This window comes from Podarcis melisellensis, assembly GCF_964234715.1.
Source record: "Podarcis melisellensis genome assembly, chromosome: 10".
NCBI lineage: Eukaryota > Metazoa > Chordata > Lepidosauria > Squamata > Lacertidae > Podarcis > Podarcis melisellensis.
The window spans coordinates 42,383,629-42,410,439 of record NC_138542.1 but is presented as its reverse complement, the minus strand read 5'-3'; the positions used below and the strand labels follow the sequence as shown (position 1 = coordinate 42,410,439).

Sequence of the window (26,811 nt, the reverse complement as noted above, 5' to 3'; positions counted from 1 at the left end):
CCTGTGACGGAGCCCCTCCAGCATGGCTGCGTCAATCACTAGTAGAATCCGAAAGTGGCTGCTTTCGGAAACGTTTCCAACATAAAAGCTCCTTAACGGAAACACGTCGTCTGGCCTCTCGGCGTGACAGTTTCCGTCGAGGTGTGGGTGTCCCTATAGGAGGTCCTGAGACCTCCCCACTGGTTTCGCTTGAAGCGTCTCTGAGCCATCCCTCCGACTCACTTTCCCTTGGAGTTCTTGCTCGCCCTCTACTGGTTCCCTCTTCCGCTGCTACTGCTCTCTCACCCTCAGTGAGCCTTTGCGCCTCCGGCGCTTTAGATGTCAGTTCCCTGACATAGTGCATGGCTCCTTAAAGACTTTGGGCAACTTACAATAAAACCTATAAACATTACCTAAATAGCAATGACACCAATTAAAACCACAATAAAACATATGAACTATGAATTAATAAAAACACTAGTAAATCTAAAACAGCAGCAGTTAACATAGCAACAGCATAGAAAATTGTCAAGTAGCAAGTCATTTTAAATTCTGCTTATTGTCCAATGCCTGTTGAAAAACGAAGATTTAAAAAAATAATTTTCCTAAAAGCAGAGATCCGCAGGAAAGTTCCACAATACAGTTGCCACCATGGGGAAAACTACAGTGGTACCTCAGGTTACAGACGCTTCAGGTTACAGACTCTGGTAAGCCAGAAGTAGTACCTTGGATTAAAAACTTTGCTTCAGGATGAGAACAAAAATCGCGCGGCGGCTGCGGGAGGCTCCATTAGCTAAAGTGGTACTTCAGGATAAGAACAGTTTCAGGTTAAGAATGGACCTCCAGAACAAATTAAGTTCTTAACCCGAGGTACCACTGTATTGCAGTTGAGGGGAATAGTGTTATCTAGTTCATTTTCTGGGATCTCATTCTTGATTCCTGGAGTGTGGTGATCACACACAGGGCCCTCGGACGTTTGACGGTCTATTGACCCTGTGCCGCCACTGCAATTGCTTTTTCCGCTGCCACCATCCCGTATCTCACGGGGACACACGGAGTCCAGTCAGTTGTTAACATAAACAAATAATCAAGTTTATTTTTAAATGCAGGAACAAGCTTATAGTTTCAGTTAATTTTTCTCTTGTCAGTTTCTTATTCTTAATTCCTAACAACTCCAAACTGATTTTTCCAACTATCTATCTGACTCCACCTAACAATTCCTCTCACTCTCTCACAATACAACTCTTAACAACCCACACCTAAACCTCCCTCTACCTTCTTCAACTCTCAAACCTCAACTCAACTCTACTGACTTTCAAAACCTCCCACTCTAACTTTTATTCCCCCCTTGCATTCTCACTGGCCAATCACATCACACCCATTTTAACCCTTTCCTTATGACCCATCCTAGGAGGCAAACGCCACATGGAGTTAAGAGCAGAAGATCAGGGACTTCATGGGTACTTCACAGGTATTGTACTGTTTGGACATGGATCTACATATTTGTTCTTTTCAAAACCCAGGGTAGATGAAATGACAAAAGGAAGCACCTAGACAGAGCTTCAAAATTCACACAAACACACAAACCAGCAATACACACACACGGTTGTATCCAAGTGTATTCTACTCAGAGAAGACCCGTAAAAATTAACAGAACCAAGTTAGTTGTGTCCATTAATTTTAGTGGGTCTACTCTGAATTGGATCCAACCTGTTTACTCCTCCTTTTTTTAATAAAAAGCACACAAAATAGAGATGTATATTTTTAGAACATCTTACTCGCCTTTGATATATTTTTAATCAAGTTTTGATCAAGATTGGATTTTCCCAGACTTCCCACTTCCATACACTATAAAGGGAAAGACATATTTCGAGTACAGTGGTACTTCGGGTTAAGAACTTAATTCGTTCTGGAGGTCCGTTCTTAACCTGAAACTGTTCTTAACCTGAGGTACCACTTTAGCTAATGGGGCCTCCCGCTGCCACCGCGCCACTGCCACACGATTTCTGTTCTCATCCTCAAGCAAAGTTCTTAACCCGAGGCACTATTTCTGGGTTAGTGGAGTCTGTAACCTGAAGCGTCTGTAACCCACTGTATCAGCACCATTTACTGTAGATTTTTTATACCTTCTTCTTAAGGAAGGTATAAGGTTAGTTTTCTTTTAAGAACATGTTTTAATTGGTTTCAGTTACCTTTCTGGCTGCCCTTATTCTTGTAAAAATATCTGTATCTACCCTTTGCTCCAGATTCTATGCTTTCTTCTTCCCTTCTGCTAAAATCTAGCAGGGTGGCTCTGGTACTGGCATCAGCATCATTGTAGCAGTCAAGAATGCAACGATTTTTGCTGCATGAGTCAACTGCAGCATTCTAACAGAGCTAGACATCTCTTTTCCATTACTGTAGTGTTCTATGCTCCCCAAGGAACCTGCAGTGCTGTATGTCCTGTATTGTCAACTATGACAAACACATTTATTTTAATTTCTCCTGGCACATTCTACAACATTTTACAATTTTTAATTATTATTTTTTTAGATCTTTACCCCACCTTTCAGCCCACAAGGGAACATCTAAATTAAAACATGGAATTACAATAAATATAACAATAATGCAAACAATGCAACAAAAACAAGGCTAAAAAGCATACAATCACTTCTAAAGACAGCAGTGTGAGAACATAAAACAGGTGCATTTCAAATGAGACAAAAACACAATAGGAGGTTAAAAATGCAAGGCATATTAAAAGCTTGACAAAATAAGAGATTATTTGTTACTCTTTTAAAACACTAAACAAAGGAAACAACTGAACCCAGCCGGATGGGTGAGGTATAAATAAATAAAATATTATAAAATATTATTAATTAATTAATATTACTATTATTATTATCATCATCATTATGATGTAGTTACATAATTAGTGCCTTGTGATTGAAAAGGGCACTCTCTTGTGCCCCAGCCATCCAAACCTTAGAACAGAGATTTCCAAATTTTTCATGTCGGTGACACACTTTTTAGGCCTACATCATTTTGCGACACAGTAATTCAGTTTTACAAGCAAGCCAAAGGTTAAACCCCTTTCAAGCCCCAGGAGTTTAGAAAACTCTGCCTTAGAAAGTGATTCAGAGGAAGGCCTCAAATGAAGAGCAGAGACGGAAATTTATGGTTCAGTTTGAACATAACACTAAGCCACACTATGCTTTAGGAAGAACATACAAGCATATAGGCTTCTGGAGAGGACATTGTGGTCACTTTGCTTCTCTTCATGCTGATGTGAGCTGAGCAATGGGCTCATGGGTTGTCTGCTGAAAATCAAAAACAAATTACACCTCATGGTTTGTCTAGAGTGAGACAAATCACAGGACTAGAGGAGGAGCTAAGTGGCTGAAATCTCCTCTCTGAGCCTGAGCATTCTTGCTAAGTCATGGTTTGACTTAGTGTTACTTGCAAACTGGATCTTTGTAGTTGGAAGCAGTCCTTTAGGCAACTTGGTCCCAAGTTGATTAGGTACTCACCAGCACTTTGAATTTCATGTAAAAATAAACTGGAAGCCAGTAGAGATGATAAACAATGCATGTTATAAAGTACAGATCTTCCAGGAAGTGTAGACAACTCTGGCTGTTGCATTTTGCACCAGCTGAAGTTTCCCAATTTTATTAAAAGATAGTTATAAAATCTAAGTGTGACCAGGGCATGAGCATCAGTGACCAGATCTCCACGAACAAAGAGAAAATGCAGTAGACGTTTCCCACATGCTTATTGTACTGTGGCCTTGGTAAAGCACTATGCATTCAGTGTGTGAAAATGTGGATCAAATTCAATAGAACTATCTCATAACTAAACCTCTCTGTGTTTGCATATAATGTATCTTAATTAGAAAATTGGTCCGATGTGGTCCCCCCCCCCCTGTTTTTCTTGTAACATAGAAGGTCTAGTAAATGCTATACTACTACTACTACTACTACTACTACTACTACTACTATTAATACCACTCTTCATCCAAAGATCACAGGGTGGTTTGCAACATAAAAATACAAATTGAGAACAAAGTGCATAATAAAACAAAAACAAACCAACAAACCTCCCCCCTTCCCACAAATACATTTAAAAGGCCATAGAATGTTCATCTACCAATGGTCTGGTTATAGAGAAACATTTGCCTGCCATCTAAAGATCTGTAATGAAGGCCATTCTTGTGTTGCCACCCTCTAGACCTATTGCAGAGCAAGCACATAGTTTGTTGGTTCATATGGTAATAGATGGTCCTTGAGATATTGTGGGCTGTTTAAGTCTTTATAGGTCAAAACCAGCACTTTGAATTGGGCCTGGGAACTACTGTAATTGGCAGTCAGTGCAGTCAGGCCAAATTAAATCATCTTGTCTCAGTGAGCAACCTGGTCAATGAATTCTGCACTAACTAGAGTTTCTGAAGTGTCTTCAGAGGTAGCCCTATGTATATACTGTCTTGCAATATTGTAACCTACGTAGAGGTTACAAGAGCATACACAGATGTTAGGCTCTCCCTTCCAGGTATGGGTGCAGCTGGGCCACCAGGAAAGTTGATGAAAGGCACTCCACGCCACTGAGGCCACTTGAGCCTCCATCGACCAAAATCCTAGCAGGAATCAATAGATTCTAACCTGTTCCTTTGTGTATGGAACTTTTCCGTTCATAATCAAGGAATACTGTCAGAAGGTCACATGATACTGAAATACTTGTAGTTTATTCAGAAATATTTAATTAGGGGATAGTTCTACTAAATGTGCATAAAACTAGTGATGTGGAAAGTATAAAGCCCATGCCTACCTTTACAGTTCTTCCAAGTTCTATTAATATACTATTGATATATTATGTAGTATTGCTGTAGTATTTTATACTTGTTCTTGAGGTTAATGCAGGGTAAAAATACTGATCCTTTGTGAGAATATTTTTTCCATGTCTGTGGATGATCAGTTGCTCTCTTAACATCGAATTTTGAAACTATAAATTTTATTTTCATCTGTCTAACACAGAAATCTAGTAAACCTGTTCTGTCTTTTTGCTCATAAATCATTCTCTCCAAAGTAGAGCTAAATTCAAAGCAATATTGTAAAATTTAATATTTATGAAAGAGCTTAATTGGTTTTCTTGCAACCAAAGTGGAGCCAGTTCTATCTTATCATACAAACCTCATTTACTGGTTGAAATTGTAGACATTAAATGTGATCCAGTTTGAGATCTCACCAACTAATCCAAAAATGTTGTTAAGAAACAATAAAAGAAGGACGTTTAGAGAGAAAAAACATTCTTAAAATTGTCCCAAACTAACATGGTGGGATTGTAATTATGGATTGTAATTAGCTAATTCCCACCCCTAAAGTGCCACCATTTTGAAACACGTGGCATAAATAATATGTCATCAACCTGGGTACTTTCAGTTCAAACTTCTCATAATATTTTCCCAAGGGGGTTGCTGCAATCTTTGATCTCTTTCTGGTATAGGATAGTTATATTTTACTGAAGCAGATTCCTAAAATCAATAAGGACTGATAACACCTGGAAGTAATAAACATGTACAAAAATAATGATATAGCATCAATAGAATGCTTAGCTAGTCAGATTATTTTTAAAGTATTTTCCAATAGGTGGCAGTCTGGTTCAATAATATAAAGAACAGCATCAGCCATTTTATAAAAGCCTTTAAAAATTATGTGGTTTTTTGTTAGATTGTTATAGAATTAACAGCAAAATATTTTTAAAATAAATATTTGATTTTTTTAAAAGAAGCAGCTATTCTGATAATACTAAACAAAATATATACTAAAATGTTGGAAAGAAAATTACATGTTGTCAAGTTTTAACGAAATGAGTTTAACAATGAGTTTAACGAAGGCTAAAAAGATACAAACCAGCACAACTAGTATGCCACAGGAAGAATTTTACAGGGAAATGGATTATATGGCCTCTGTTGCAATCTCTCTCAAGCCCTAAAAAAACAGATGGAACTCTGTTGTAGCTTCCTTTTCTTCCCTTTAATAGCAAAGTGGTATATGTATTTGCATGTCTCAATAGTTTAGAAGTAGAGTGAGTTTTCTACAAACCTTTTTAAATTTGTCACATTTATATCCCAATTTCCTCTGTGGAGATAAGAGCACAAGCCCTACTGGATCAGGCCAAAGGTCCATCTAGTCCAGCATATTGTCATCCCAGTTGCCCACATGCATGCCCCCAAACATTTTGGGATGGTAATTTGGGGCACCCCCACCACCCGCTGACCCCGTCACTAGCCGTCTCCCTGCTGCTGCCCCTTCCTTGCCCATGCACTCGCACCCCCTCCCTCTTACCTCCTCTGCAGCCTCTGGGGAACATCAGGATAAGCAGCATGGACTGGCATGGCCTGCCAAAAGGCTGCCCCAGTGCAGTGCAGACCCAAGCAGCCTGGGGAAGGCTGCCCAGCCTTCACCAAGTCTCACAGCGCTTAAATGCTAGGGTATTGGGTTATTTGTGATATGAAGGGAGAATATAAGCTACAAGGGGATTCCTGGGCTGCCTTATGCAAACCAGTCTGGCTGACTGAGGGAAGAGCAGAGCTGTTAGCAGCTGGAGACCCAAGTTTGGGGAACCCTGGCCTAGGCAAACCAGCTGTCTAGAAAAGTTCAGAGACATTAAGAAACAATGGAGTTCCATTAAGGCCATTGTGAATGTAATAGAACTATCCCTGCCCCTCTGTTCTGGAAGGGGACGAGACAAGAGAAATAGAGCAACATCCTTGGGGAATGACCATCCAAGTAGAACTGGAACCAACATAAAGCGGTGCCACCTACCCCTAGCTCGAACAGTCACTCCAGAAGGACACCATGGTCAACAGTATTGAAAGCCATTGAGAGGTCAAGAAGAATTAACAGGGATATGTTTCCCTTGTCTCTGTCTCCACAGAGGTCATCATACAGGGTGAGCAAAGCAGTTTCTATGCTAGAACTGGGCCTAAACCTCGATTGAAATGGATCCAGAAAATCAGTTTCTTCCAAAAGCGCTGGATCTGGTCTGCAACCACTCACTCTAGAACCTTGCTCAGGAAAAGGAGATTAGCAACTCTCTGGTAGTTAGTTAGCTTTTCTGAATCCAGAATCCATATACAAACTGTTAATATACATAAATACAATACCTTAAGGTGCCCTTGCAAATATTTTAAAGTAGCTGTTGTACTGTATGAGTATTATTGTACTATTAATATCCTTTATTCCAGTAAGAGAAGCAAGTGGATTAGAAAAGGACCAGTTGAGGGCAATGAAAATGATTATAGCCCATGTAGAGCTTATAAATGACAAAAGAGATTTTAAAAGCCAAAGATTATTCACTTTTGAAAGGGAAAGATTAAGAAGAGATATGATAGAGGTGGATAATGTAATGAATCTAACATTGCTGCCAAAACAAATTGGTCACTTCTGTTCCTTCTGTTGTATAATACCAGGGGTGCTGAATGAATTTATATGGCTACAGATGTAAAGTGCACAAAAGGAAAGCAATTCTTTCATTCATGTTATTCATCAAGCAGAAAATTTGCTTCAGTTTAATGTCATTGAATCAACAGGAAAAACTTGATCTTTCTGGTTTTTCTGTGCATTGCTCCAATTCAGCAGTAAATAGTGTGTTTTCACAGGAAAACACCAGGGGGGGGGGGAGCACTCAGACAAGGACGTTTAAAGCACAGACCTGTGCCTGGAAACACAGCATAAAAGGAAGTCTGGATGAGCACTTAGTTTTTAGTATTTGTTCCAGTTATTTTCAGAGAGCAAGCAGGAGTGTAACTATACTCTTTGTTTATCAGCATACCAACAAATATGTATATTTAACACAAAGAATGGTATAGAGTCCTGTAAATAATGCAGAAATGTATTAAATTATTTTATTAATAATGATTACATTATTAAAACTGATGACTCAAGGTAGCTGCTTTACTACAATACTTTTTTTTTTAAGTGGCTAGGGGTTTCCTTCTCCTCTCTGCCCCTTCTATTGTGAGTGGAGCCAAAGGCTCATCTGCCATATTTTGATTGTACATTCAAGCTGTCACTGACAACCTGGAGGCAACAGCTGTGCCCATATATGCAGCTGAAATATTTAGAGCCTTCTCCTCCTATGTCAAAATATACTAGATGGTGAGATGTGTATTGGCTCCAGTGTTACAAGGTTTTTGTTCGTGTCAGTTTCCTAAGAAGAACGAGCAACATGAATTCTATGTTGGAAAAATGGTTCATGGGACCAGAATTGAGTTGTCAGGGTTAGGGCTGTAGAAATTATGTTGGGATGTTGGTCATGGTGGGCCAAGGGATCAGCTGGCAGGCAGCAATGCTAGTGAGGAGGCTCAGATAGCAGAGACATTGGGTCAGGAGCTGGAGGCAAGGCTAAGGGTAGCAAACCAGGCCTGCTCCAACACCAGTAAACCTTCTGAAGGCACATATGCCTTTGCAGGGACCTGTTTTTTGATCTGCTTCCTGAAGAACGAGCTTCCAATTAAAGAGGTGTTTTTCACTTTGGCAAAATTGGTAGATTGCCTGATAATCTCTAGGACTAGTGTGAGAGATCAGTAATTTTACAGTTTTCAGTATCTGTGTTTGGGGGCAAATTGGTAGTCTAACAGCTTTTAAGTAGCAACATAAGAGCTTTGCTAGACCAGACCAAAGGCCTGTCTACTAGCACAGCATCGTATCTTCCACATCATATCTTCCAACCCAAAATTGGTGGGAGCTCATAAGCAGACATGATGGGGGGAAATGGCTGTCTTCACTGTTTTCCCACAGAATCCCATTTGCTGGTATTCCACTGAGTACCAGCAACTGATATTCAGAGGCATGTTTCTGCTGATCCTGGATAAAGTATACAGCTATCATGACTAGTTGACATTGATTATCCCCTGTGAATTTATGTAGTTATCTTGTTGTAAACCGCCCTGTGACTTCCAGGTATAGGGCGGTGTATAAGTTGAATTATTATTATTATTATTATTATTATTATTATTATTATTATTAAAGGTAAAGGACCCCTGACAGTTAAGTCCAGTTGCGAACGACTCTGGGGTTGTGGCTCTCATCTTTACTGGCCAAGGGGGAGCCGACGTTTGTCTGCAGACAGTTTTTCTGGGTCATGTGGCCAGCATGACTAAGCCGCTTCTGGTGAAACCAGAGTGGTGCACGGAAACACCGTTTACCTTCCTGCCGGAGCGGTACCTATTTATCTACTTGCACTTCCGATTGGCAAGCCCTAGGCTCAGTGGTGTAGACCACAGCGCCACCTGCATCCCTACTATTTATTAATAGTTCCCTTTTAAAGCCATCTAGGTTGGTGGCTATCACAACATCTCGTGAAAGCAAATTCCACAGTTTAACTGTGCATTGTGCAAAAGAAGTATTTTATTTTGTCTGTCCTGATTCAAGTATTATGAGAGATGGGGAAAAACTTCTCTCTGTCCACTTTTTTCATACCATGAATAATTTAATATACCTCTTAATCACCTTAAAGGCAAATCAAATATCTTTAATACGGTCAATGACCAGTATTTATCAGTAGCATATTTATCATATTTTAAAACTAATTTAAAATATGATACTTTGACAAAATAGCTCATTATCTGTTGTCTTAAAATCTCTTCCTCCCTGTCAGTTTCCATCCTGCCAACTGCCATATGTTGTCTGTTGCAAAGTTCAACCTGTTGTCAAGGGACGATCAGAGGAAATAATGAAAAACAGCTGGTTGTTGTTCTCTTCAAAACTCTTTATCATTTTCTCTATTTCAGTAGACTAACTTCCCACTCATGTAGCCCTTTCAGCATGCCAAGATATTGATTTAGAACTTTTTATTTGTTTCTTTAGTTAGTTAGTTAGTTAGTAGATAATAAAGTAGTGATAAATATATGATCCTGTATCTCTTTTATTCACAATTTAAATGCAGAGAATGTAATGTTTCTTGGGGGAAAATGATACAGTGCAAATAAATGTTCTTTATTTGTGATAACATCTTCAGCCTTTAACTCCAGATAATTAAATGATGGACATGTTGAGCATATTTTCAAAAAAATCAGATTTTTATTTATTTATCTGAGCCATTTTGTAGGGCAAGGACAACTTCAGGAAGGAACTGACTGTACCCCCCCAAATGCAAATTAGAAGAAAAAAGCTGGCAAGAAGATAATAAAGTTGTGACCATTGCCTACTCACTTGCCATATTATTTCTCTCACTTGTTTAATTTATGTTTCCTGTTGCAGCATGAAGAATAATGCATTTTCTATACTCTACCACCCACTTATCCACCCTCACTTCCACAGTGGAAAGCAAAGAAGGGAAACTGTTTTTGAGCCAATTTGCTTTCATCTAGGTTGTATTTCAGATCTACTATTGTTTATATGAATAGAATTCCCAGGGGGTCTGGCTGATAAAATGAAACAACTACATACTTACAAATAATTCAAAAAGAAGAGTTCCGAGGTTCTACTATAGGAATATTTTTGTTTGCTTTGAATTTATGCCTTTTAAAATCTCTGAAAGCCAAAAAGGCCTATACGTGTACAATAATATAGGGCTGTTGTTGATGTTGTTGTTGTCTTCCTCTGTTTCCCAGCTTCACAAGAAGACAGCACCTATGTAGAAGAAGCATATATCAGTAGATTAAAGGGAATCCTGAATTTTGCAGAAGTTGATAACAATTAAAAAGTTCTTCCCAATATGAGCAAAGATCCCCCAAATGAGTACCTGAAGTGTGGGAATGTGTGCAAAGAATGTATCCCTCACTCTGTTTGATAAACATTATTACTCATTCTGATCTTGACTCAGATGAGGAAGCTGTGAATAAGTTCTTTTTCCACTGAAGTACGGTTATAACAGCAGAGAGAAATAAAGATGCATTTGCTGCTTACAGTTGAGGAAAGCCTGCCCCACCACACAGATTAATAAAAGAGGGGCTCACTTTTCACCTAGCCCTCCTCTCAGCCACAGGTGTGATGGAATAACCAGGACAAACAGTGCAGTGGCACTTGGGCAGGATGGTGAATGGGCATCTTGTCCTTGCTCAGCCAGAGGATGCAATACTGGATTAGGCTATGGACTAGGCAGCTCCAGGTACTCCTGGAGGAAACTGATTTTCTAGCTCCATTTTAATCAGGATTTAGGCCTGGTTTTGGCACAGAAACCACTTTGGTTGCCCTGTATGATGACTTGTTGGGAGAGAGACGGGAAAGGTGTCTCTGTTAATTCTCCTTGACCTCTCAGCGACTTTCAGTACCATTGACCATGGTTTACTTCTGGAGCGGCTGTCGGAGATAGGGGTGGGTGACACCAATTTGTGGTGGTTCTAGTCCTATATGATGGACATTTCTGGAGGGGGTTGCTTGGGGAGTGTTATTCAGCCCCCTGGAGGCTTCAGTGTGGGGTTCCTCAGGGTCTGATTTTATCCCCTCTATTGTTTAACATCTACATGAAACCGCTGAGTGGACTGGTTAGCTGGGAAGTTGCCTGCTCTAAGGACTGGATACACAACTTGGGGGTACTTTTGGATCCTTTGCTGTCACTTGAGGCCCAGGTGGCCTTAGTGGTATGAAGTATTTATGTTCAAGGTAATCCACCAGAATTTGGGTCATGTTCCCAGCTTCCTGGTTCTTAGGCCTCTAATTGGTGTGTGTGTGTGTGTGTCCATTTCTGTCCAATTCTTCCTCAAGCTTCAGGGCAAGATCCTCTGTGGTAGTAGTGGCAAGACTTAGTGCTCTGTTTGCAGTTTGAGATACGTATTTTAGTTGATTAGAAAGGTTTTCAAATGGTGCCAAGAAGATGGTACAATCACCCATGAGGGCCTGGCGAAGTCTATCAATATAGGCACCCGAGTCTCTATCAGCCTCCATGACTGCTGCTGCTTTTGCACCTTTTGGAGGATGAGTGTTGCTTTTAGACATATTGGTATATGAGGCCTCACCTGAGTCCCCAGATAATGAGTCTTCAATTTGCTCTTGTATGTCAAGATGTGCAGACTTGCTTTTATAAGCCATAAAATCATCAAATCATTGCCAGTAAGGTTTTTGCTATTTCAAAACCTATGGTTGTCCCTCAGTATGATTTTAGCCCTGTTGTGATTATGCTGTGTTATGTTGCCATTTAGCTTTGCAGCTAGCCATGCCTCCTATGATTATTATTATTTTTTAAATCGTGGACAAATGCATTAAAGATCAGAACAACCCTAACTGCTTTACAGTGTAATTCTATACATGTATATTTAAAAGTAAGATTTTTAAAACTTATTTCCAGGTAAGTGTGCATCAAACTTCTATTTTAAATAAGGCCAAGCTAGAAATTCTCCATCTCCTGCCACACCAACTTTCAGAGAGAGGAAATTCACAGAATAGTTGGATAGAAGTGGGATTTTTTAAAAATATCAAATGGCCACTTTTTGTTGTTGTAATCATACTGATACGAGAGAAAGATAACCTTTACCAATTTCATACATAATTCCCCCAATAATAATGCCACTGCTTTTATTAAATGAGTGTTTTGCATTCCTTTGGCATAGTATTTAAAATATCCTCTAAGATTAACTTTTTTAAAAGAAGAAAGATTGGATCTAATTATAAAAGTGTAGATAGATGGTGAATCTGACACACATCTCTAACTATCAGGGACATATAATCTTAATGTGCTTGTTTGTATGAACAATGTACTAAATCCTTCAAACTCCAGATCCGGCAAAGTTCACCCTGCCATTCTAATCATTTGTGCAAGAGTGCTTGTTTCTATGGCAACACATAATGTAGTACCATTTCACTGTCAAAATAATTTGATCAAGTAGCACATTAAGAAATGCATTGAAATTTAATTTACAAATACATAGCAGATAAGCAAGTATTTTTAAAATGCAAAAATACAGTAAAATATATCCAGTGTATTTAAATGAGAAAGATAAATTGTACATTTAATCTTGTTCAGTCATATGTTATCATTTTTATTTAGTCACCTCAAGTTCCCAGGAGGAAAGGTAGGATAGTAATCTTTTCATTCATTCATTCATTATCCATTTCTATTTCTGCCAAAACACTAAAGAGGGCTTAACAGTTTAAAATAATTGTGTGTAGCAAATTCAGATTCAAACTGTTACCTAATGAAAAGACCATTTTGGAAAGGAGAACCCAAAATGGCAGTTGATCCCAGCCAAACTGAAACTCATTGGCCTGGTTCAAAAGTAATATGTTATACCTTGGTTTGTTTAGCTTAACTTGTTTGGGGACAACAAAACCATGGTCTAAAGTTGGTTGTGACTCTCAATTTCTGTTAACTTGCTTGTTATATTTGAGCTCTGTATCCTGATTTATCCTAGTTTGTTGTGTCATTCCATTCTTGCCACTTTCCTGGCTACAGAGAGTCAGCTGAAACAAGTTCTGACTCTCATAAAAATGATTGCCCTAAACATGAAATTGTCTTAGGCATTTGTACATCTCGATATCACCATGGAGGAGATAGTGTCACAGTCTTCTATAAATAATTATTAATTAGGAATTGCAGGGAGATGAGTGCTCAGAGGGCAGCCTAGGAAGCAGATCTGGGCAGATGAGTACAAGAAACAAAATGGGAGGTGATGTGGTCCAGGCAACCCATCAGGACCATGTTGGCTAGACTTTGTGGAACTAAACTCAAAATGTCATGGGAACAGTATTGAACTTGAACTAAATTAAACATAAGCACACATAAACAAACAAAAAAACCCCTCCCCATTGTAGTGGTTGAGCTGTCCCTGGCTTAGCATATTCTGGTCAGAGATCTTTGCTGAAATACCTGGAATTATACAAGAATGAAAGGTGCCTGTGCTTGCTCTTGCCATTTTTTTTACTGTTTTCCAGATATGCGTGGTAATCTAGTAGCATTTCACTAGGATTTGGAAATTGCCCATCAATGGAAGTCTCAGTTCTTGTTTACCAAGAGAGACTCATTAGTTAAAGTATCAGAAAAGTTGATGCAACAACATCGAGTTCTGTGGGGAGTGGTGCAGACTGACAATTTTGTTGACATCTGGTTTTGCAATATGTATAGATGAAGGTAAAGATGGTGGGAGACCATCTGAGTATCAGAGCTTTTTGGAAAAATCCTTTTCCACATTTATCCCAGGGCAACCCTTCATAGGAAGTAGAATATGCTTGCTGCATCTGGAAATTTTGCTGTAAGCAATTTGAATGGTTTGGAAATTATACACATGATTTCCTCTTCTTTTATCTGCCTTTTGGTGAAATAAAACTAAAGAAAAAAAGGAAAAAGGAGAGATGAAGGAAGATACTCTCCTTGGTGCTCTCAAATGTCTTCTTCCTCTGCTTGCAAGAGCCTCCTTTTTTCCACTTACCTTATTGCTGACAAACTCTCACACTCCACCCTGGTTGCCTAGATCCACAGCAGCCTTGCAGGGGGGAGCAGGGAATTATAGGGACCGTGAGACTGCTGGCTATATCAAAGAAGGACATACTATATCAACTGATGCAATTACACATTTGACCTAAAAGCTTCCCCAACTGCCACCTTCTCACTTCCTGCTAAGCCCTTTCTGTGGCAATCCACCCAACTCCTTTTATATCCTTAAAACCCCAAGTTACTGCTATTACATCTCTCTCTGCTTATCAATAAAGCTGAAAAGTACTAGTATCCTTCTTGTGGTCACAGCAGGAATTACTTTCGTTTGGAATGGTTTGGAAGAAAGAGGACCAGCAAACCTTTATGGGGAGCATCTAAGAGTGCGGGAAGGGAAGACAACTTAACACTGTTTTTTTCCTTAGGAATGTGCTGAGAGGATTTATCATTAGCAATGACTTGACTTCTTTTTCTGAGTTATTTTTTATTACCCCTGCAAGCTAGAAAATGGTAACCTTGCTACTAATGTTGAGCTCCTTGAAAAGTGTTGGAGAATATTTATAAATTCCAGAATGGGTGGCAAATTGGGTGCCTGTAGACATTTTTGCTCAATTTATACAATGCTAATTTAGTTATGAAGTTATGTCACACAAGTGGCATCAAAATGTAGATGCAAAGTAAAAAAAAATAAAGTTTCATCTCAGGCATTGTTTCAAGCTTTCTAAAGATAATGAAGGACACTGTTGCATAGTTTACTAATAAAATTAACAATAATCTACTGATAGTTTATTAATAAACACTTTGCTAACCATCAAGCACAGAACTAAGTGGCTTTAAGTCAATTACAATTGTTGATCAATTCTATGTTAGTCACATTTGAAGACTGAGTAAGAACTGTTGAATGCATTTTTCAACAAGCCATTTGAAATTTAAGTAGACTGAAAGTGAAAACAATTCCATACTTCACTCTGTGGAACAGGTTACAATATTTTAAAATCTGAATCATCAGAATGAATTCCAAATAATGTTTATGTCACAGTCATTTAAAGTATAACTTCCTGTAGTTCCATTTGAAGATTCATTCACGAGGGCACAGTATATACAAATTCAGCTGTGGTCTATTTCAGTCTAGACTTACGTATTTCATAAAATATACAATACACTTAATTTTTGAAATGCTACTCTTTCATCTTCAGAAATCATCCTCAACAAACCTGTTACCAACTGAAGAGGATGAAGAAGAAGGAGGTGAAAACAGTTGTGGGCCTACAGGTTTGTGGGAAGCACTGACACCTTGTAATGGATGCAGGAATCTTGGCTTTCCTAGTCTTACTCAGGTATTTTATTCAATTCTTTACTTCACAATAAAATATTGGTTGAGTAATATTTTTTCTATTGTACTTTTTAGTGTTTATTTTTATACCTGAATTAAGAAAAAACAAAGGAGTACATTAAAGCACATTATGTCTTAAACATCAGAAGACTTGAACGTTCAGGGGGAAAAACATTCAGAACAAATTGATTCTGAAAGTTAACAAATTACAGCTTTTAAAAATACTTAAATACCTTCTTTGTTCCTGAAACAATACTTTAAAGGCAAAAGGAAATCCAGTCAGTGGAATCAGCGTCTTCTCATCCTTGCCAACTGTTTATTGGTTTACAGAATGCCACTAATCCTAATCTGCAGAGGCAGACTTGGATCTACAGATGCAAGGCCTCTTTGTTCATTAGATGATTGAATAAGTGGGAAATGGGTGTATATCTCTGACCTCATACTGTGCACCTTAGAGCTCACAAGCTGGGGGGGGGGCGAACTCTGGAAGTAGGAAACTATGGATGATATGAACTTTGCACACAAAGGGGAGACAAAACAACTCATCTCCAGAACAGTTATAGGAATGTGAACCCGTTGATAACACTCTTCTGCCTAGAACCTTACAGGTTCTTCATCTCAGGACTCCAGACACTGAACACCAAACTGCACCCCAACCACTGGAGAAGCATGGAGAAAGCACTCCACACAGGTAAGTAACAGAAGCAGAAACATGCTGTAATATATAACTGCTTCAACTGTCTTCTTTCTCCCACCCACCACCTTTGCTACACATGAATATGGGATATTGTCTGAACTGCCATTCTCTCTCTGCTTCTTCCCCCCACAACAGCAGCGAACGGTGTTTCCCACAAACAGGGAAACACCCAGTTAAGTTCTGCTTTGGCAGTGGTCTGGCTCTCCAATCATAGCAATTGCTGGCCAAACACAAGCACTTTTACTTTGCAGAGTCACATCCCAAAGGCATGGAGGGAAACAAACAGCCACTAGTGTTTCCCAATGCTATGGCAATGGTACCCACCTAAGAGGTGCCAGAACTGAGTTCCTGTGAGTTCCAGTTGAAAAAAGCCCTGGTGTTTCCCTGTAACCTCAAAGGGAGATGTATGCACACAGTCACAGCAGTCTCCGTCAGTGGCTGAGAGGCTGAGAAATTAGCACTGTCAGAGTACTGAGGTAGCACCATGTCCAAACACTGGCATTACTACCTGGCCAGGGTCACAGCAAGGTTGGGGCTGTGTGGTTGCACCAGCAGAACCACCGCACCATCCCAGCCTTGTCCAGGTAAGCATCAGTGATGCCAGTGTCAGTAAGATGGCTCTTCTGAAGCCCCACCACATGCATTGTTATTGCCACCTGCTTGCTTCTCTCACTGCCTCACAAATATGGTATATTCAGTTTCAGGGACTTGGTGCTATAACCACTGACTTTTGCTTGTTACTTTCTTTTTGTGTCTCTCCTTGCTCTCTACAGGTCACTTACTGGTACAGAATCCATCCCATACCCTGCTTCATTCTGGCCAGGAGGGAAGTGCATCCCATGACCAGCAGCTGTGACAAGGATGTTTATGGCTATTCACCTGTGGGATTGTTCACATGCTAGGCTCCTGTACCATCACAGGAGGTGAACCATGGTGCTGGTGCCAAAAAGGACTCTGAACACACTACTTTGATGTATTTTGAGCTACTTTCCAAAGAGAAGGAGTCTTGCTGCAGTAACTGGTTGTCAACCCCACCCATGTACTTTTCCCTTTCTAGATCACCATCCCGGATGCTGTTCAGTAAATGCTATGTGGCTATAAAGGACATGTGTGTAGTTTCTATTCTGTTAGGGAGTAGTAGGTAAGGATTCCATGCACACACACAACTAGGATCTGGCCTCAGAATGAGACTGTGGGGGTGTGACATTTATTTGTTTTTATTTTATTGCCAGGCATTCCAAAGGTAAATGGAGCCATATTCTTCCTGGAGGGATCTGAACTCCTATCTCCTGCTTCACAACTAGAGATGGTCAAATCTAATTCCTGGATCCAGCACAGATTCAATTCCTGGAATAGCCAGGCTACCTTACTGGTGAGGTAATGGCCCTCTGAATATGGGTCATTAAAGTAACAAAGGAAGTGGTTCTGTGCCAAAAAAACAAATGGGTGGGCCTTATTCCCTCAACTCCCTGATAGTTACAAAGACAAAGTCGAGAGTTCTGTGTGTAAGCAAGAAACTGGAAGCAAGGCAGCAGGTTCAGAAGGCAGTCAGAGCCATGCCTGATTTCTGCAGGAATTGAAAGCTGTGGCTATGGAAGAAGCAAGACCCTCTTGGGGTATTAATGCTGTGAACCCTTCCATCATAAGCTCAGGTTGCGTATATGTGTAAATAAACCAACTATCATAAAGATACCACTGCCTCTCTTGTCCAACATCATGAAGGAAACTGAATGCTGGGTAAGCTCCTGGAACCCCTGGAATCTCACACTGCTCAGAGATTGGGGTGGTGTGTGACACTGGTATCAGTAGTAGGATTCATGTTTCCTCAGGGAAGACCTGTGAGCAAGGTGTGCCCAAGTCATGATGGAGGGAGGAATAGCAACACTCCTTGAACAGCTTGAGAGAATGGAGCAACAGTGGAGCAAGCAGCTTGACCAAATGAAGAAGTGACAAAGTCAGCAGCAGAGCCAGTGGCTTCATAAAATAGACCAGCTGCAAGCAGAGTGGGTGAGACGCCTCATTGGAGGTGAGAGCCCTGGCTGATGAGTTCTCCACTACCTGGGAGCCTGCTGTAGAAGAATGGGTGCAGGAGGAAAGGCCAGTGAAGGAGGAAAGTGCTCCAGAGGAGAGTGAACTGCAAGATGGAGGTGAAGAGATGGTGCTTATGGATCTCTTCATTCCATGTGTGCCAGCGGTGATGCAAGAGGTGTGCATGCATGAGCAAGAAGAAACAGTGCCTGAAGAGATGCCAGAAGAAGTGCAACAGGAGGAATTGGGAGGTGTGTGTGAACAATGCAGAAGGATCAGCAAGCGCCTGAGGGATGGCAGTAGAGAAAAATGTGTGGGAAAGTTGGAGACGTGTGTGCATGCACCAGAGTAGCAGCTGGTGCCTACTGAATTGGACGAGATAAAACCATCCAATGACATTGTCCCTTGGGTGCCCCAAGATAGCCTTGCAGGGTGGGGAACCAGTCCTTATAATGGGTGCAGCCCTTACATAGGCCCCAGCAGTGAGGGTCACCCAGGTTCCAATGAGTTTTGGGGGCAAGAGCCACTTGAAGGATTGCCTGCCTTTGGGCCCATGAAGTGTTTGAGAGATGTTGGGAGTAAGCAGTGAGGGGAATTCCTGACCGGCAACTTGACTGAACTGAGCCAGCTGATCCTGAAGGTGGTGCTTCCAGATAAGGAGTTGTGGCAGAACTTTGATTTGCAGTTTGGCACAGGGGATGAAGTGGACTTACCCAGAGGCAGCAAGAGGAAAATAGATGGAGGGGACCCCCAGTGTGTCAGTGGGAAATCTGATCATGCAGTTGTGTCTTGAGGCCCAGTATGCAACCACAGAGACTGCTTTGGGACTGGAGTTTGAGTTTGGAGCCTCTGATCTACAACCAAAGAGAAGACCAAAGACAAATGGAAGAGTTCCACCTGTGATTTGAACCCCAAAGCAGCTGTCAATCTACTTGAAAGGAGAACTTTCTGAAACTCCAAGGCAAAGAACCATGCAAGCAACTGCAAGGGGTGGGGGCTTGTGTTTTTTGGGACTGTTTGCTTATTTGCTGCAGGGATCCTTCCTGTAAGGTTTGGCATTATGTCTGTCTGTGTGATTTGAAATGCTGTTGATTTGTGCCTTTTACATGCTTGTGTTTGATAGGAACTTTTATATCATTTTAGGAATCATTCTGATAACTTTGTGAAAGCTGCTTTGTGCTGTAGTGGGACAAGAGAAAGCAAGAGCAAGTCCTTTGGGTAATGTAGCTGTGGTACTGAGGCTTGCATCCTAGCTTAAACATGCTAGAAATTCATTGTCTTTTAGCATGCCAAGGGTGGGGGACTGGGTAAGCTGCAGAACTGTGACTTGAAGCACCTCAGCTCTGCTTCCCTTTTATCACCTGAATCTTGATTGCAGCATCTGGGCTTAATGAGGCATGTGATCCTCATGTGTCCTGAGCCTACTCCAGCTGAGGAATCACACACCTCCTCCCAGAGCTAACAAACCCCACCTGGCCAGCTAGAGTGCAGGGCTGTGGGCCCTTGCTTGCTTCAGCCTCCTAGAGCATACCTCCCACAGCTCCCCACACCTCAGAGCCCACCGTGTTTGTGGAAATGGGGGGCACTCTGGTGATGGGTCCTGCTCTTTTGGTTCCTCTGCACTGACCCCCATCCCTTCGCCGTCCTCTGTCGCCCTGTGAGTACTTTATATGCCCCCATCCTTTCTTTCTCCATCCCCACCTTGCCCCGCTGTGTACTAGTTGTGGCTACATCCTTATCCCCATTGTCCTACCAGGTCATGACAGGTAAGCACCTGGAACCCAAGGAATCCTGCAATGCTGGGAGATTGGGGTGCCAGGCAACAATATGTTTTTACCTTCTCTCCTGGGCTGAGAACACCTAGGATAGAGTGGCTGGTCTACCAGTATGGTGGCAGTGTATCCCTGGTCTAGGAGCAAGGTAAGTATTGCACTGCTCTCTTAAGAGTCTTGCCTTCATGCTATATCATGTTGTATAAGGACCACCTCTCCTCAAACGAACCAACCCAGACCCTGCAACCATCATCTGAGTGCTTCCTCCATGAGAAGCCCAGAGTGCGGGTCTATTAGAATGGGCCTTTTCTGTGGTGCATCCCTATTTGTGGAATGCTCTCCCCAGGGAGGCTCACTGGACACCTTTATTACATATATTTAGGCACCAGGCAAAAATGTTTCCCTGTAACCAGGCCTTTGGCTGATTAACATTCTATGGCGTTTTTAATGTGCTTGTGGGAGGGGGTGTTAATGATTTCTTTTTTCTTTTATTATATATTTTGTCTTTTCATTTTGTATTTTGCATTTTTATGTTGTGAACTGCTCTGTGATCTTTGGATGAAGGGCAGTATACAAATTCAGTTAATTATAATAATAATACAGTGGTAAAGGTAAAGGTAAAGGGACCCCTGACAGTTAAGTCCAGTCGCAAACAACTCTGGGGTTGCGGCGCTCACCTCGCTTTACTGGCTGAGGGAGCAGCCAGTTTGTCTGCAGACAGTTTTTCCAGGTCATGTGGCCAGCATGACTAAGCCACTTCTGGTGAAACCAGAGCAGCACACAGAAACACCGTTTACCTTCCCGCCGGAACGGTACCTATTTATCTGCTTGCACTTTGACGTGCTTTTAAACTGCTAGGTTGGCAAGAGCTGGGACCGAGCAACAGGAGCTTTTAGCAGATGACTAAAATGCTTCTTAAGGAGCACTTGACAATCCTTCCCCCAATCAATATTAATTAAAAAGGCACTTTTGGTTCATCGCCTTAGTGGATTTGTTGTTGATTGGTGGAGAAATAATAAATAAAACAAGCAAAGTATACAGTCTCTCTTATGACACCTTAGCCTACAGTAAGGGAGAGATTTTGGCTGGACTGTGAAATGCTAAAATAAAAGGCTAGGCAACAACGATAAAGAGGATGGGGGAATCAAAATTATTCCTTGGTTGGATGCTTAGGTGATGGAGATGGTAAAAGGTATTTTTTCCTATTGATTGAAAGAAGATTTGAATTAAACTTAAGTTGTGCCTCACTGGGAAGTTTCCAGGCAGCAGATCTTCCCCAGCAAGAGGGTGGAATTCACTCAGCCTATACTAAAGCCAAGCCTTCACTTCCTTCCCCTAGGCAATTTCCTAGAGATAATGGCAAGAGTATCTGTTTGTCTAGTAGTCTAGTGCAAGAGAGCTGCTTGCATTAGAGCTAGATAATTCTGCCACACTTGTGTGGACTTGCTTTGGTGATGCTTGTGGTGGAGCAGCTATATTAGACAAAAACATAGGAGGAAGAGCTGTAGCTCAGTGGCAGAGCACTTGCCTTATATGCAGAAGATTACAGGTTCAATCACCCTCATCTCCAGGTATGACTGGAGAGACTCATTTTTGTTACAAGACTTTAAAGAAAGAATCTACTAGTGAAAAGACACCATTTTATGTTGATTTTTTATTCTAGAGTTTCGTTCGACATCTCAGTTCACTGTAAATCTTCCTCTTATAATTTGTAACAAAGACACTTACAAAAATGTGCCTAGTGATTAAGTTAATGACCACATCAGGCATAAATGTCATAGCTTTATACCTTCTATACAAAACAGCACAGTTATTATTTAAATTATTATGCAATAACCTTTTGATTTCTGAAAAGTAAAGCCATAGGCAGTTGTCACAGTTGAGCCATGGGCAGTTGCCAAAGAGCATGCTAGAACCACCAAACAAACCAAGAACTGGAGGCAATGAAAAGAACACTAGCAACAATTGCCCTGGCAAAATCCAAGCCAGCATAGGAAGATTTTATAACCCTTCCTGGTGAGTAAAGCCAATGACCAGCTTGGATGTGGGGAGCCAATTCAGTATTCAGGAATATTTTATTGAATAGGAAAATAGTTTAGTGCATAGAACGATAGATTCTCAGTTCTATCTACAACAGTTCCTCACAGATATTTCATGCTTAAATTAATGCTAAAATCAAGTAAAATTAAATGCTGGGTTTATCCTACATCAGACTACAGCATTCAGTTCATTTCCTAATGTTAAGCACAGAGAGTTGTAGGAACAGTCCTGATCTAACAACTGAAGAGGACAGCAAAATATTTGGGTTGCAGGATTGGAACAAGTGAAGCTGTGTTCATTCTAATTGTCTTAAGCTGCTGGAACAGCAGCACCATACCTCTTTAAGATACATTTTTTGTGAACTGAACAAAATGCCTGTCTTCAAAAGAAGCAAATCTTCTGCACCTCCAGAATATATTTGGATTAGCATACGTATTTGAAAAGTATAGCATTATATATGTTGCAAATTGTCCATTATGATGACAGTTCCATTTACATGGAATATAAGGAAACTAGGTCATTGACTGCCATATGTCTGTCAAACTGGCAGGTGCAGATTATTTTTTACTCATAGGGAATACAGCCAAATTTGTTGGTCATTGCTTTGATTTAACAGCAGCACACATTTTTGATTGAGTTCTAACAACTGCCAAAAAGGCCAGGTTTGTGAGAATCAGGAGAACTAGATAGTGGATTCCTGGATGTTAACAAATACAAAATAGTGAATTTAATTATTTACTTTATAAGGTATCTTATTGCCTCAGAAACTGTCATTCACCTAATGATTACACATTCATTTTAATAGCAGAATCTTTAAACAAAATCTTTGAAATTGAAACAACCCTGCTTTATATCTTATATCTTCCAGTGAATGAACAGTTATCTGAAACACTTGTTAACTGGGAAATTTTTTGTAACTAAGGAAATAGAATGTTGGGCTCTGGGAGTTCTGTTGCTTTTTCACATACTATAATTAGGAATGCTTACAATATTGTACCAATTCAATTTTGTTCCTGGATTTGGGGTTTCAGCATTACCTCTTCTTGTTAGAACAGCAATGATAAGTGAGATATCAGCCATTCATCTGCTTCTTTATTTCTGGACTTTGTTCAGACAGTTGAGTATGCATTGGTTGGCATAGTTTGCCTCACCACTTACTGATGTGCATTGCTAAATAACAGCATAAAAAGGAATCGTAATGGGATTGTGTGATTGCATCATGATTCCTTTTTGCTTTGTAGTTTAATCAATGCATCTATGGGCTCCTGCACATCAGTATGGCGAAGGGCACATACACATGAACTGAAAACTACACCCAACCGCAGTTGTGCAATTAATTAAAAAAAAAATCCAAGTTAAACTAGAAGGCAACTAGGATGGAATGGAGGGCAGATTCGTACCAGAGAAAAATGGTTGCATATACAATGTACATTTAAAGCACATTGCTTCCACCAAAGAATCCTGGGAATTGTCATTTACTCCACACAGAGCTACAGTTCCCAGAACTGTTTACAATTTAGAGTTCCCAGGATTATTTGGGGGTGGGTGAGAGTGGGCTTTAAATGTATGGTGTATATGCAGCCAACAATCCCTGGCAAGCCTTAGGGACATTGCCAGTATCTGCCAGATGCACATTCTTATGCTTCCTGAATGAAACCTCAATTGCTTAGTATTAAAGAGTTGGGTCTCACTAACTTGCTCGCTGTGGTACCAAATTGTCACAGTACTTCCCACATAACTTGGAAAGGTGTTGTTTTGCATGCATATATAGTACAAAACACAGCGATTCCAACAGAAATCTGAAAATAGCATATTTATAAACCCATTGAAATGGAAGATGTGAATATCCCCAAATGGATAAAAGTATTTCCATATGATTCAGAAAGCTGAAATTGCACTTGTAACCAAGAGAACCTGATTATTAGACGTTTCTGAAAGAATGCATTTGCATATGTCCCTACACAGATAGTTAATGCTAGCTAAGAAATAGAAATTTGGTACGTGCACACACAAAACGAAACAAAACAACTTGATTACGTGAAAAGTCTGAAAAGGAGTCCCTCCCAATTGAACTCAAAGCCCAGCATTTAACTTATCATAGAAAGTAATGCTCCAGCACAGAACAAAAAAACACACATGAGGCAAAATGTTGGGTTGTGGGATTGCTGGCAACAAACAGGAATGTGGAGCTGTGCCTGACTGCAGAAAATAGTGTTACACGTAGCCCCAATCTTTGAGCGGTGTGAGCTTCTAGAGGTTCTAGGCACTTACCCAGGGATTGGTTTCCTTGAAACAAGGGACAGCAGAGATTATGATGTCTTTATGATATAGGGTTTATTTACCATATATCCAACCTGAGCCTATGACGGAGCAACTGACAGTATTAACACCCCCAAGAAGATCTGTAGCCACAGCATTGGATTCTTGCAGAAATCAAGCATGTCTACCCCGCAGCCCACTTCTAGCCTTTAGCTCTCACAACCTCAGCTCTGGATTCTGTTCTTCTAATTACCAGCTAGTTGACAGAGGGGGCCCCAACCCATTTGCCCTCTGGTGCAGAGCCACTTCATTTGTTACCTTACCTTAGGGCATTAGCAATAAGCTGGCCAACCATTCCAAGAATGAGATTCTCGCCAAGGTTTAATAGAAAGCCCCCCCCTCTCACACACTATATTCCAAAAAAGTCCATACCAAATTTAGACTCACTAAGAAGTGGATTTTTCCACTGAAGATATGCATCTTCAGGATTCCATAAGCTGTCAGGGGCTCAGTTAGATCATTTTTTCTGCCACCACCATGTCTACTGTTATTTACTTATTTGCAATTGTCCTCAACATTCCACGATTCCTGGAGAGTAAGGATCATATTCAATTCCTACCAAGCTTTCTTCTCTTTTATTGGGGGGGGTGTCTTTTAAATTTAGAATTCTACAGAACAGATAGAAAATGCAACTTTATATGTGGTTTGCTTTGGGAACTTACAGTTGTACAAGAGTTCTGAGCTTTGGAACTCAGATGAGCAGATTCCTGCTTACCTGGCTCCACACCTTAGCTGTCTGGCACTGTAGAGCACTTGGTACATGCAAACTAGGAACTAGTTAGCAGGAAGCTGCTCAGCTAGCTCTGGCAATGAGTGGAAGCAGTATTTCAATGGAACTGGCTGGGGAATTGGGGTGAAGGAATATGTGCTTTACATCAGGAATGTCCAACTGTTAAATAAATCACAGACTGTACCAAATGAAAGAAAATGGTTGGCTTAATTTCTTTGGAAAGTAACAATCAATATAAGGAAGCACTAAAATAAATTTCAGCTCTCTTTCACTATGCTGATTTTCCCTCAATCTTCAGCAGGGTATAATCATTGCCTGCTGATTCCTTCAGGGTAGAATACATAGTGCCCTTTTCAGTTGCTCAGTAGCTGCTTGAATGTGTGGGTGGTATACTCTTAAAGACTCCCAAACTTTCAGTTTACCTAGCAGTTAGAAATTCTACTGTAAAGTCAAGAATTCACAGTGTACACTTTGAAGTTTATATGGATATTATGGCTTGCCAATATAGTAGTCCATTTTAATCAATTTAAGGAAGAGTACCATGGCTTTCATTCTACTTCAGCATGTTTGCCAGATTTCAGACAAAGGATATGCTGGAAATAATGGAATCTGAAAACAGAGGTTACTTTTGTACTTAGCTGTCCTGCTGATTGGCTTCTGCATGAGGAGATGCTGCTGTTGGCAGAAACAGCAGATGAGCAAGTAATTCAACAAATGTAATCATCATAATAAATGCAGTAGCTAGCAATTTAACAGGGAAATAAGCTAGTAAGGGTTATCCTAAAATAAATGTAATTTTGTCTCGTATTTCTCTATGAAACAGGTAGCCCACGTTTTTTTTCCTTGTAAAGTACATAAATTAGATCACGTACCACACAGAGAAAATTTCCTTCAAAATGCTTTAAAACTTTTATCATTGAGCAACATAAATGACAAACAATTTTCTCACTTATACCAACAAAAAAGATACTCCAACCAGTGATGTCTTATGACTGTTTTTCAGGATGGTTCACACAGTAAATTATTTAAGTCATGCAATATGATATTCATTTTAGAATCCGATCCCCCCAACCCCCCGCTACCTCTAGCATTCCATCTCCACTGTAGGATATTGTTGGACCAGTAAAGTGGTCTGTGTATTCTAGGTGAGTTCTAATCAGAGATGAAAAGTAAAAAAATATATATCATTGATGCAGTAGTAGTATTGGGTTACTATGGTTGATCAGAGATAAAATTTTGCTTTCTAAATACCTTCAAAATGCTGTCCAGTAATACTTTTAGTTGCACGGGGGGGGGGGGCAGGAATCCACTTAGCACACATAGCTCTTTGCTGTTCTTCAGGCTACTGGCTGTGCTTTGCTATACACCTGCTTTTGTTGTTCTGCTTGGCTATTATGTCATTTTATTACTTGGCTTTTATTTATATTGATGGTTATAAAAAGGTTTATTGTGTGCCACCAGAGTCAATGAATTATTTAGAAAAATGGCTATTAAAAGTTTAAGTCAATAGTGAAACTAGTTTCCTACTAAATATATAAAAAAGCTACAGCACTAGGGAGTTTGGCATTGTTTT

At 40.4% G+C, this 26,811-nt stretch overlaps 1 protein-coding gene across 6 annotated transcripts in view; it reads left to right on the top strand.

Moving 5' to 3' along the window:
• The window catches only part of ANKS1B (ankyrin repeat and sterile alpha motif domain containing 1B), a 343,850-nt gene that overhangs the window by 66,329 nt on the left and 250,710 nt on the right, over positions 1-26,811 (top strand). For all 6 annotated transcript variants that reach the window (XM_081927920.1, XM_081927926.1, XM_081927925.1 and 3 more), the window contains one exon: positions 15,516-15,656. In XM_081927920.1, the coding sequence (XP_081784046.1) occupies positions 15,516-15,656 (141 nt within the window). The remainder of the gene's footprint in view (positions 1-15,515; positions 15,657-26,811) is intronic.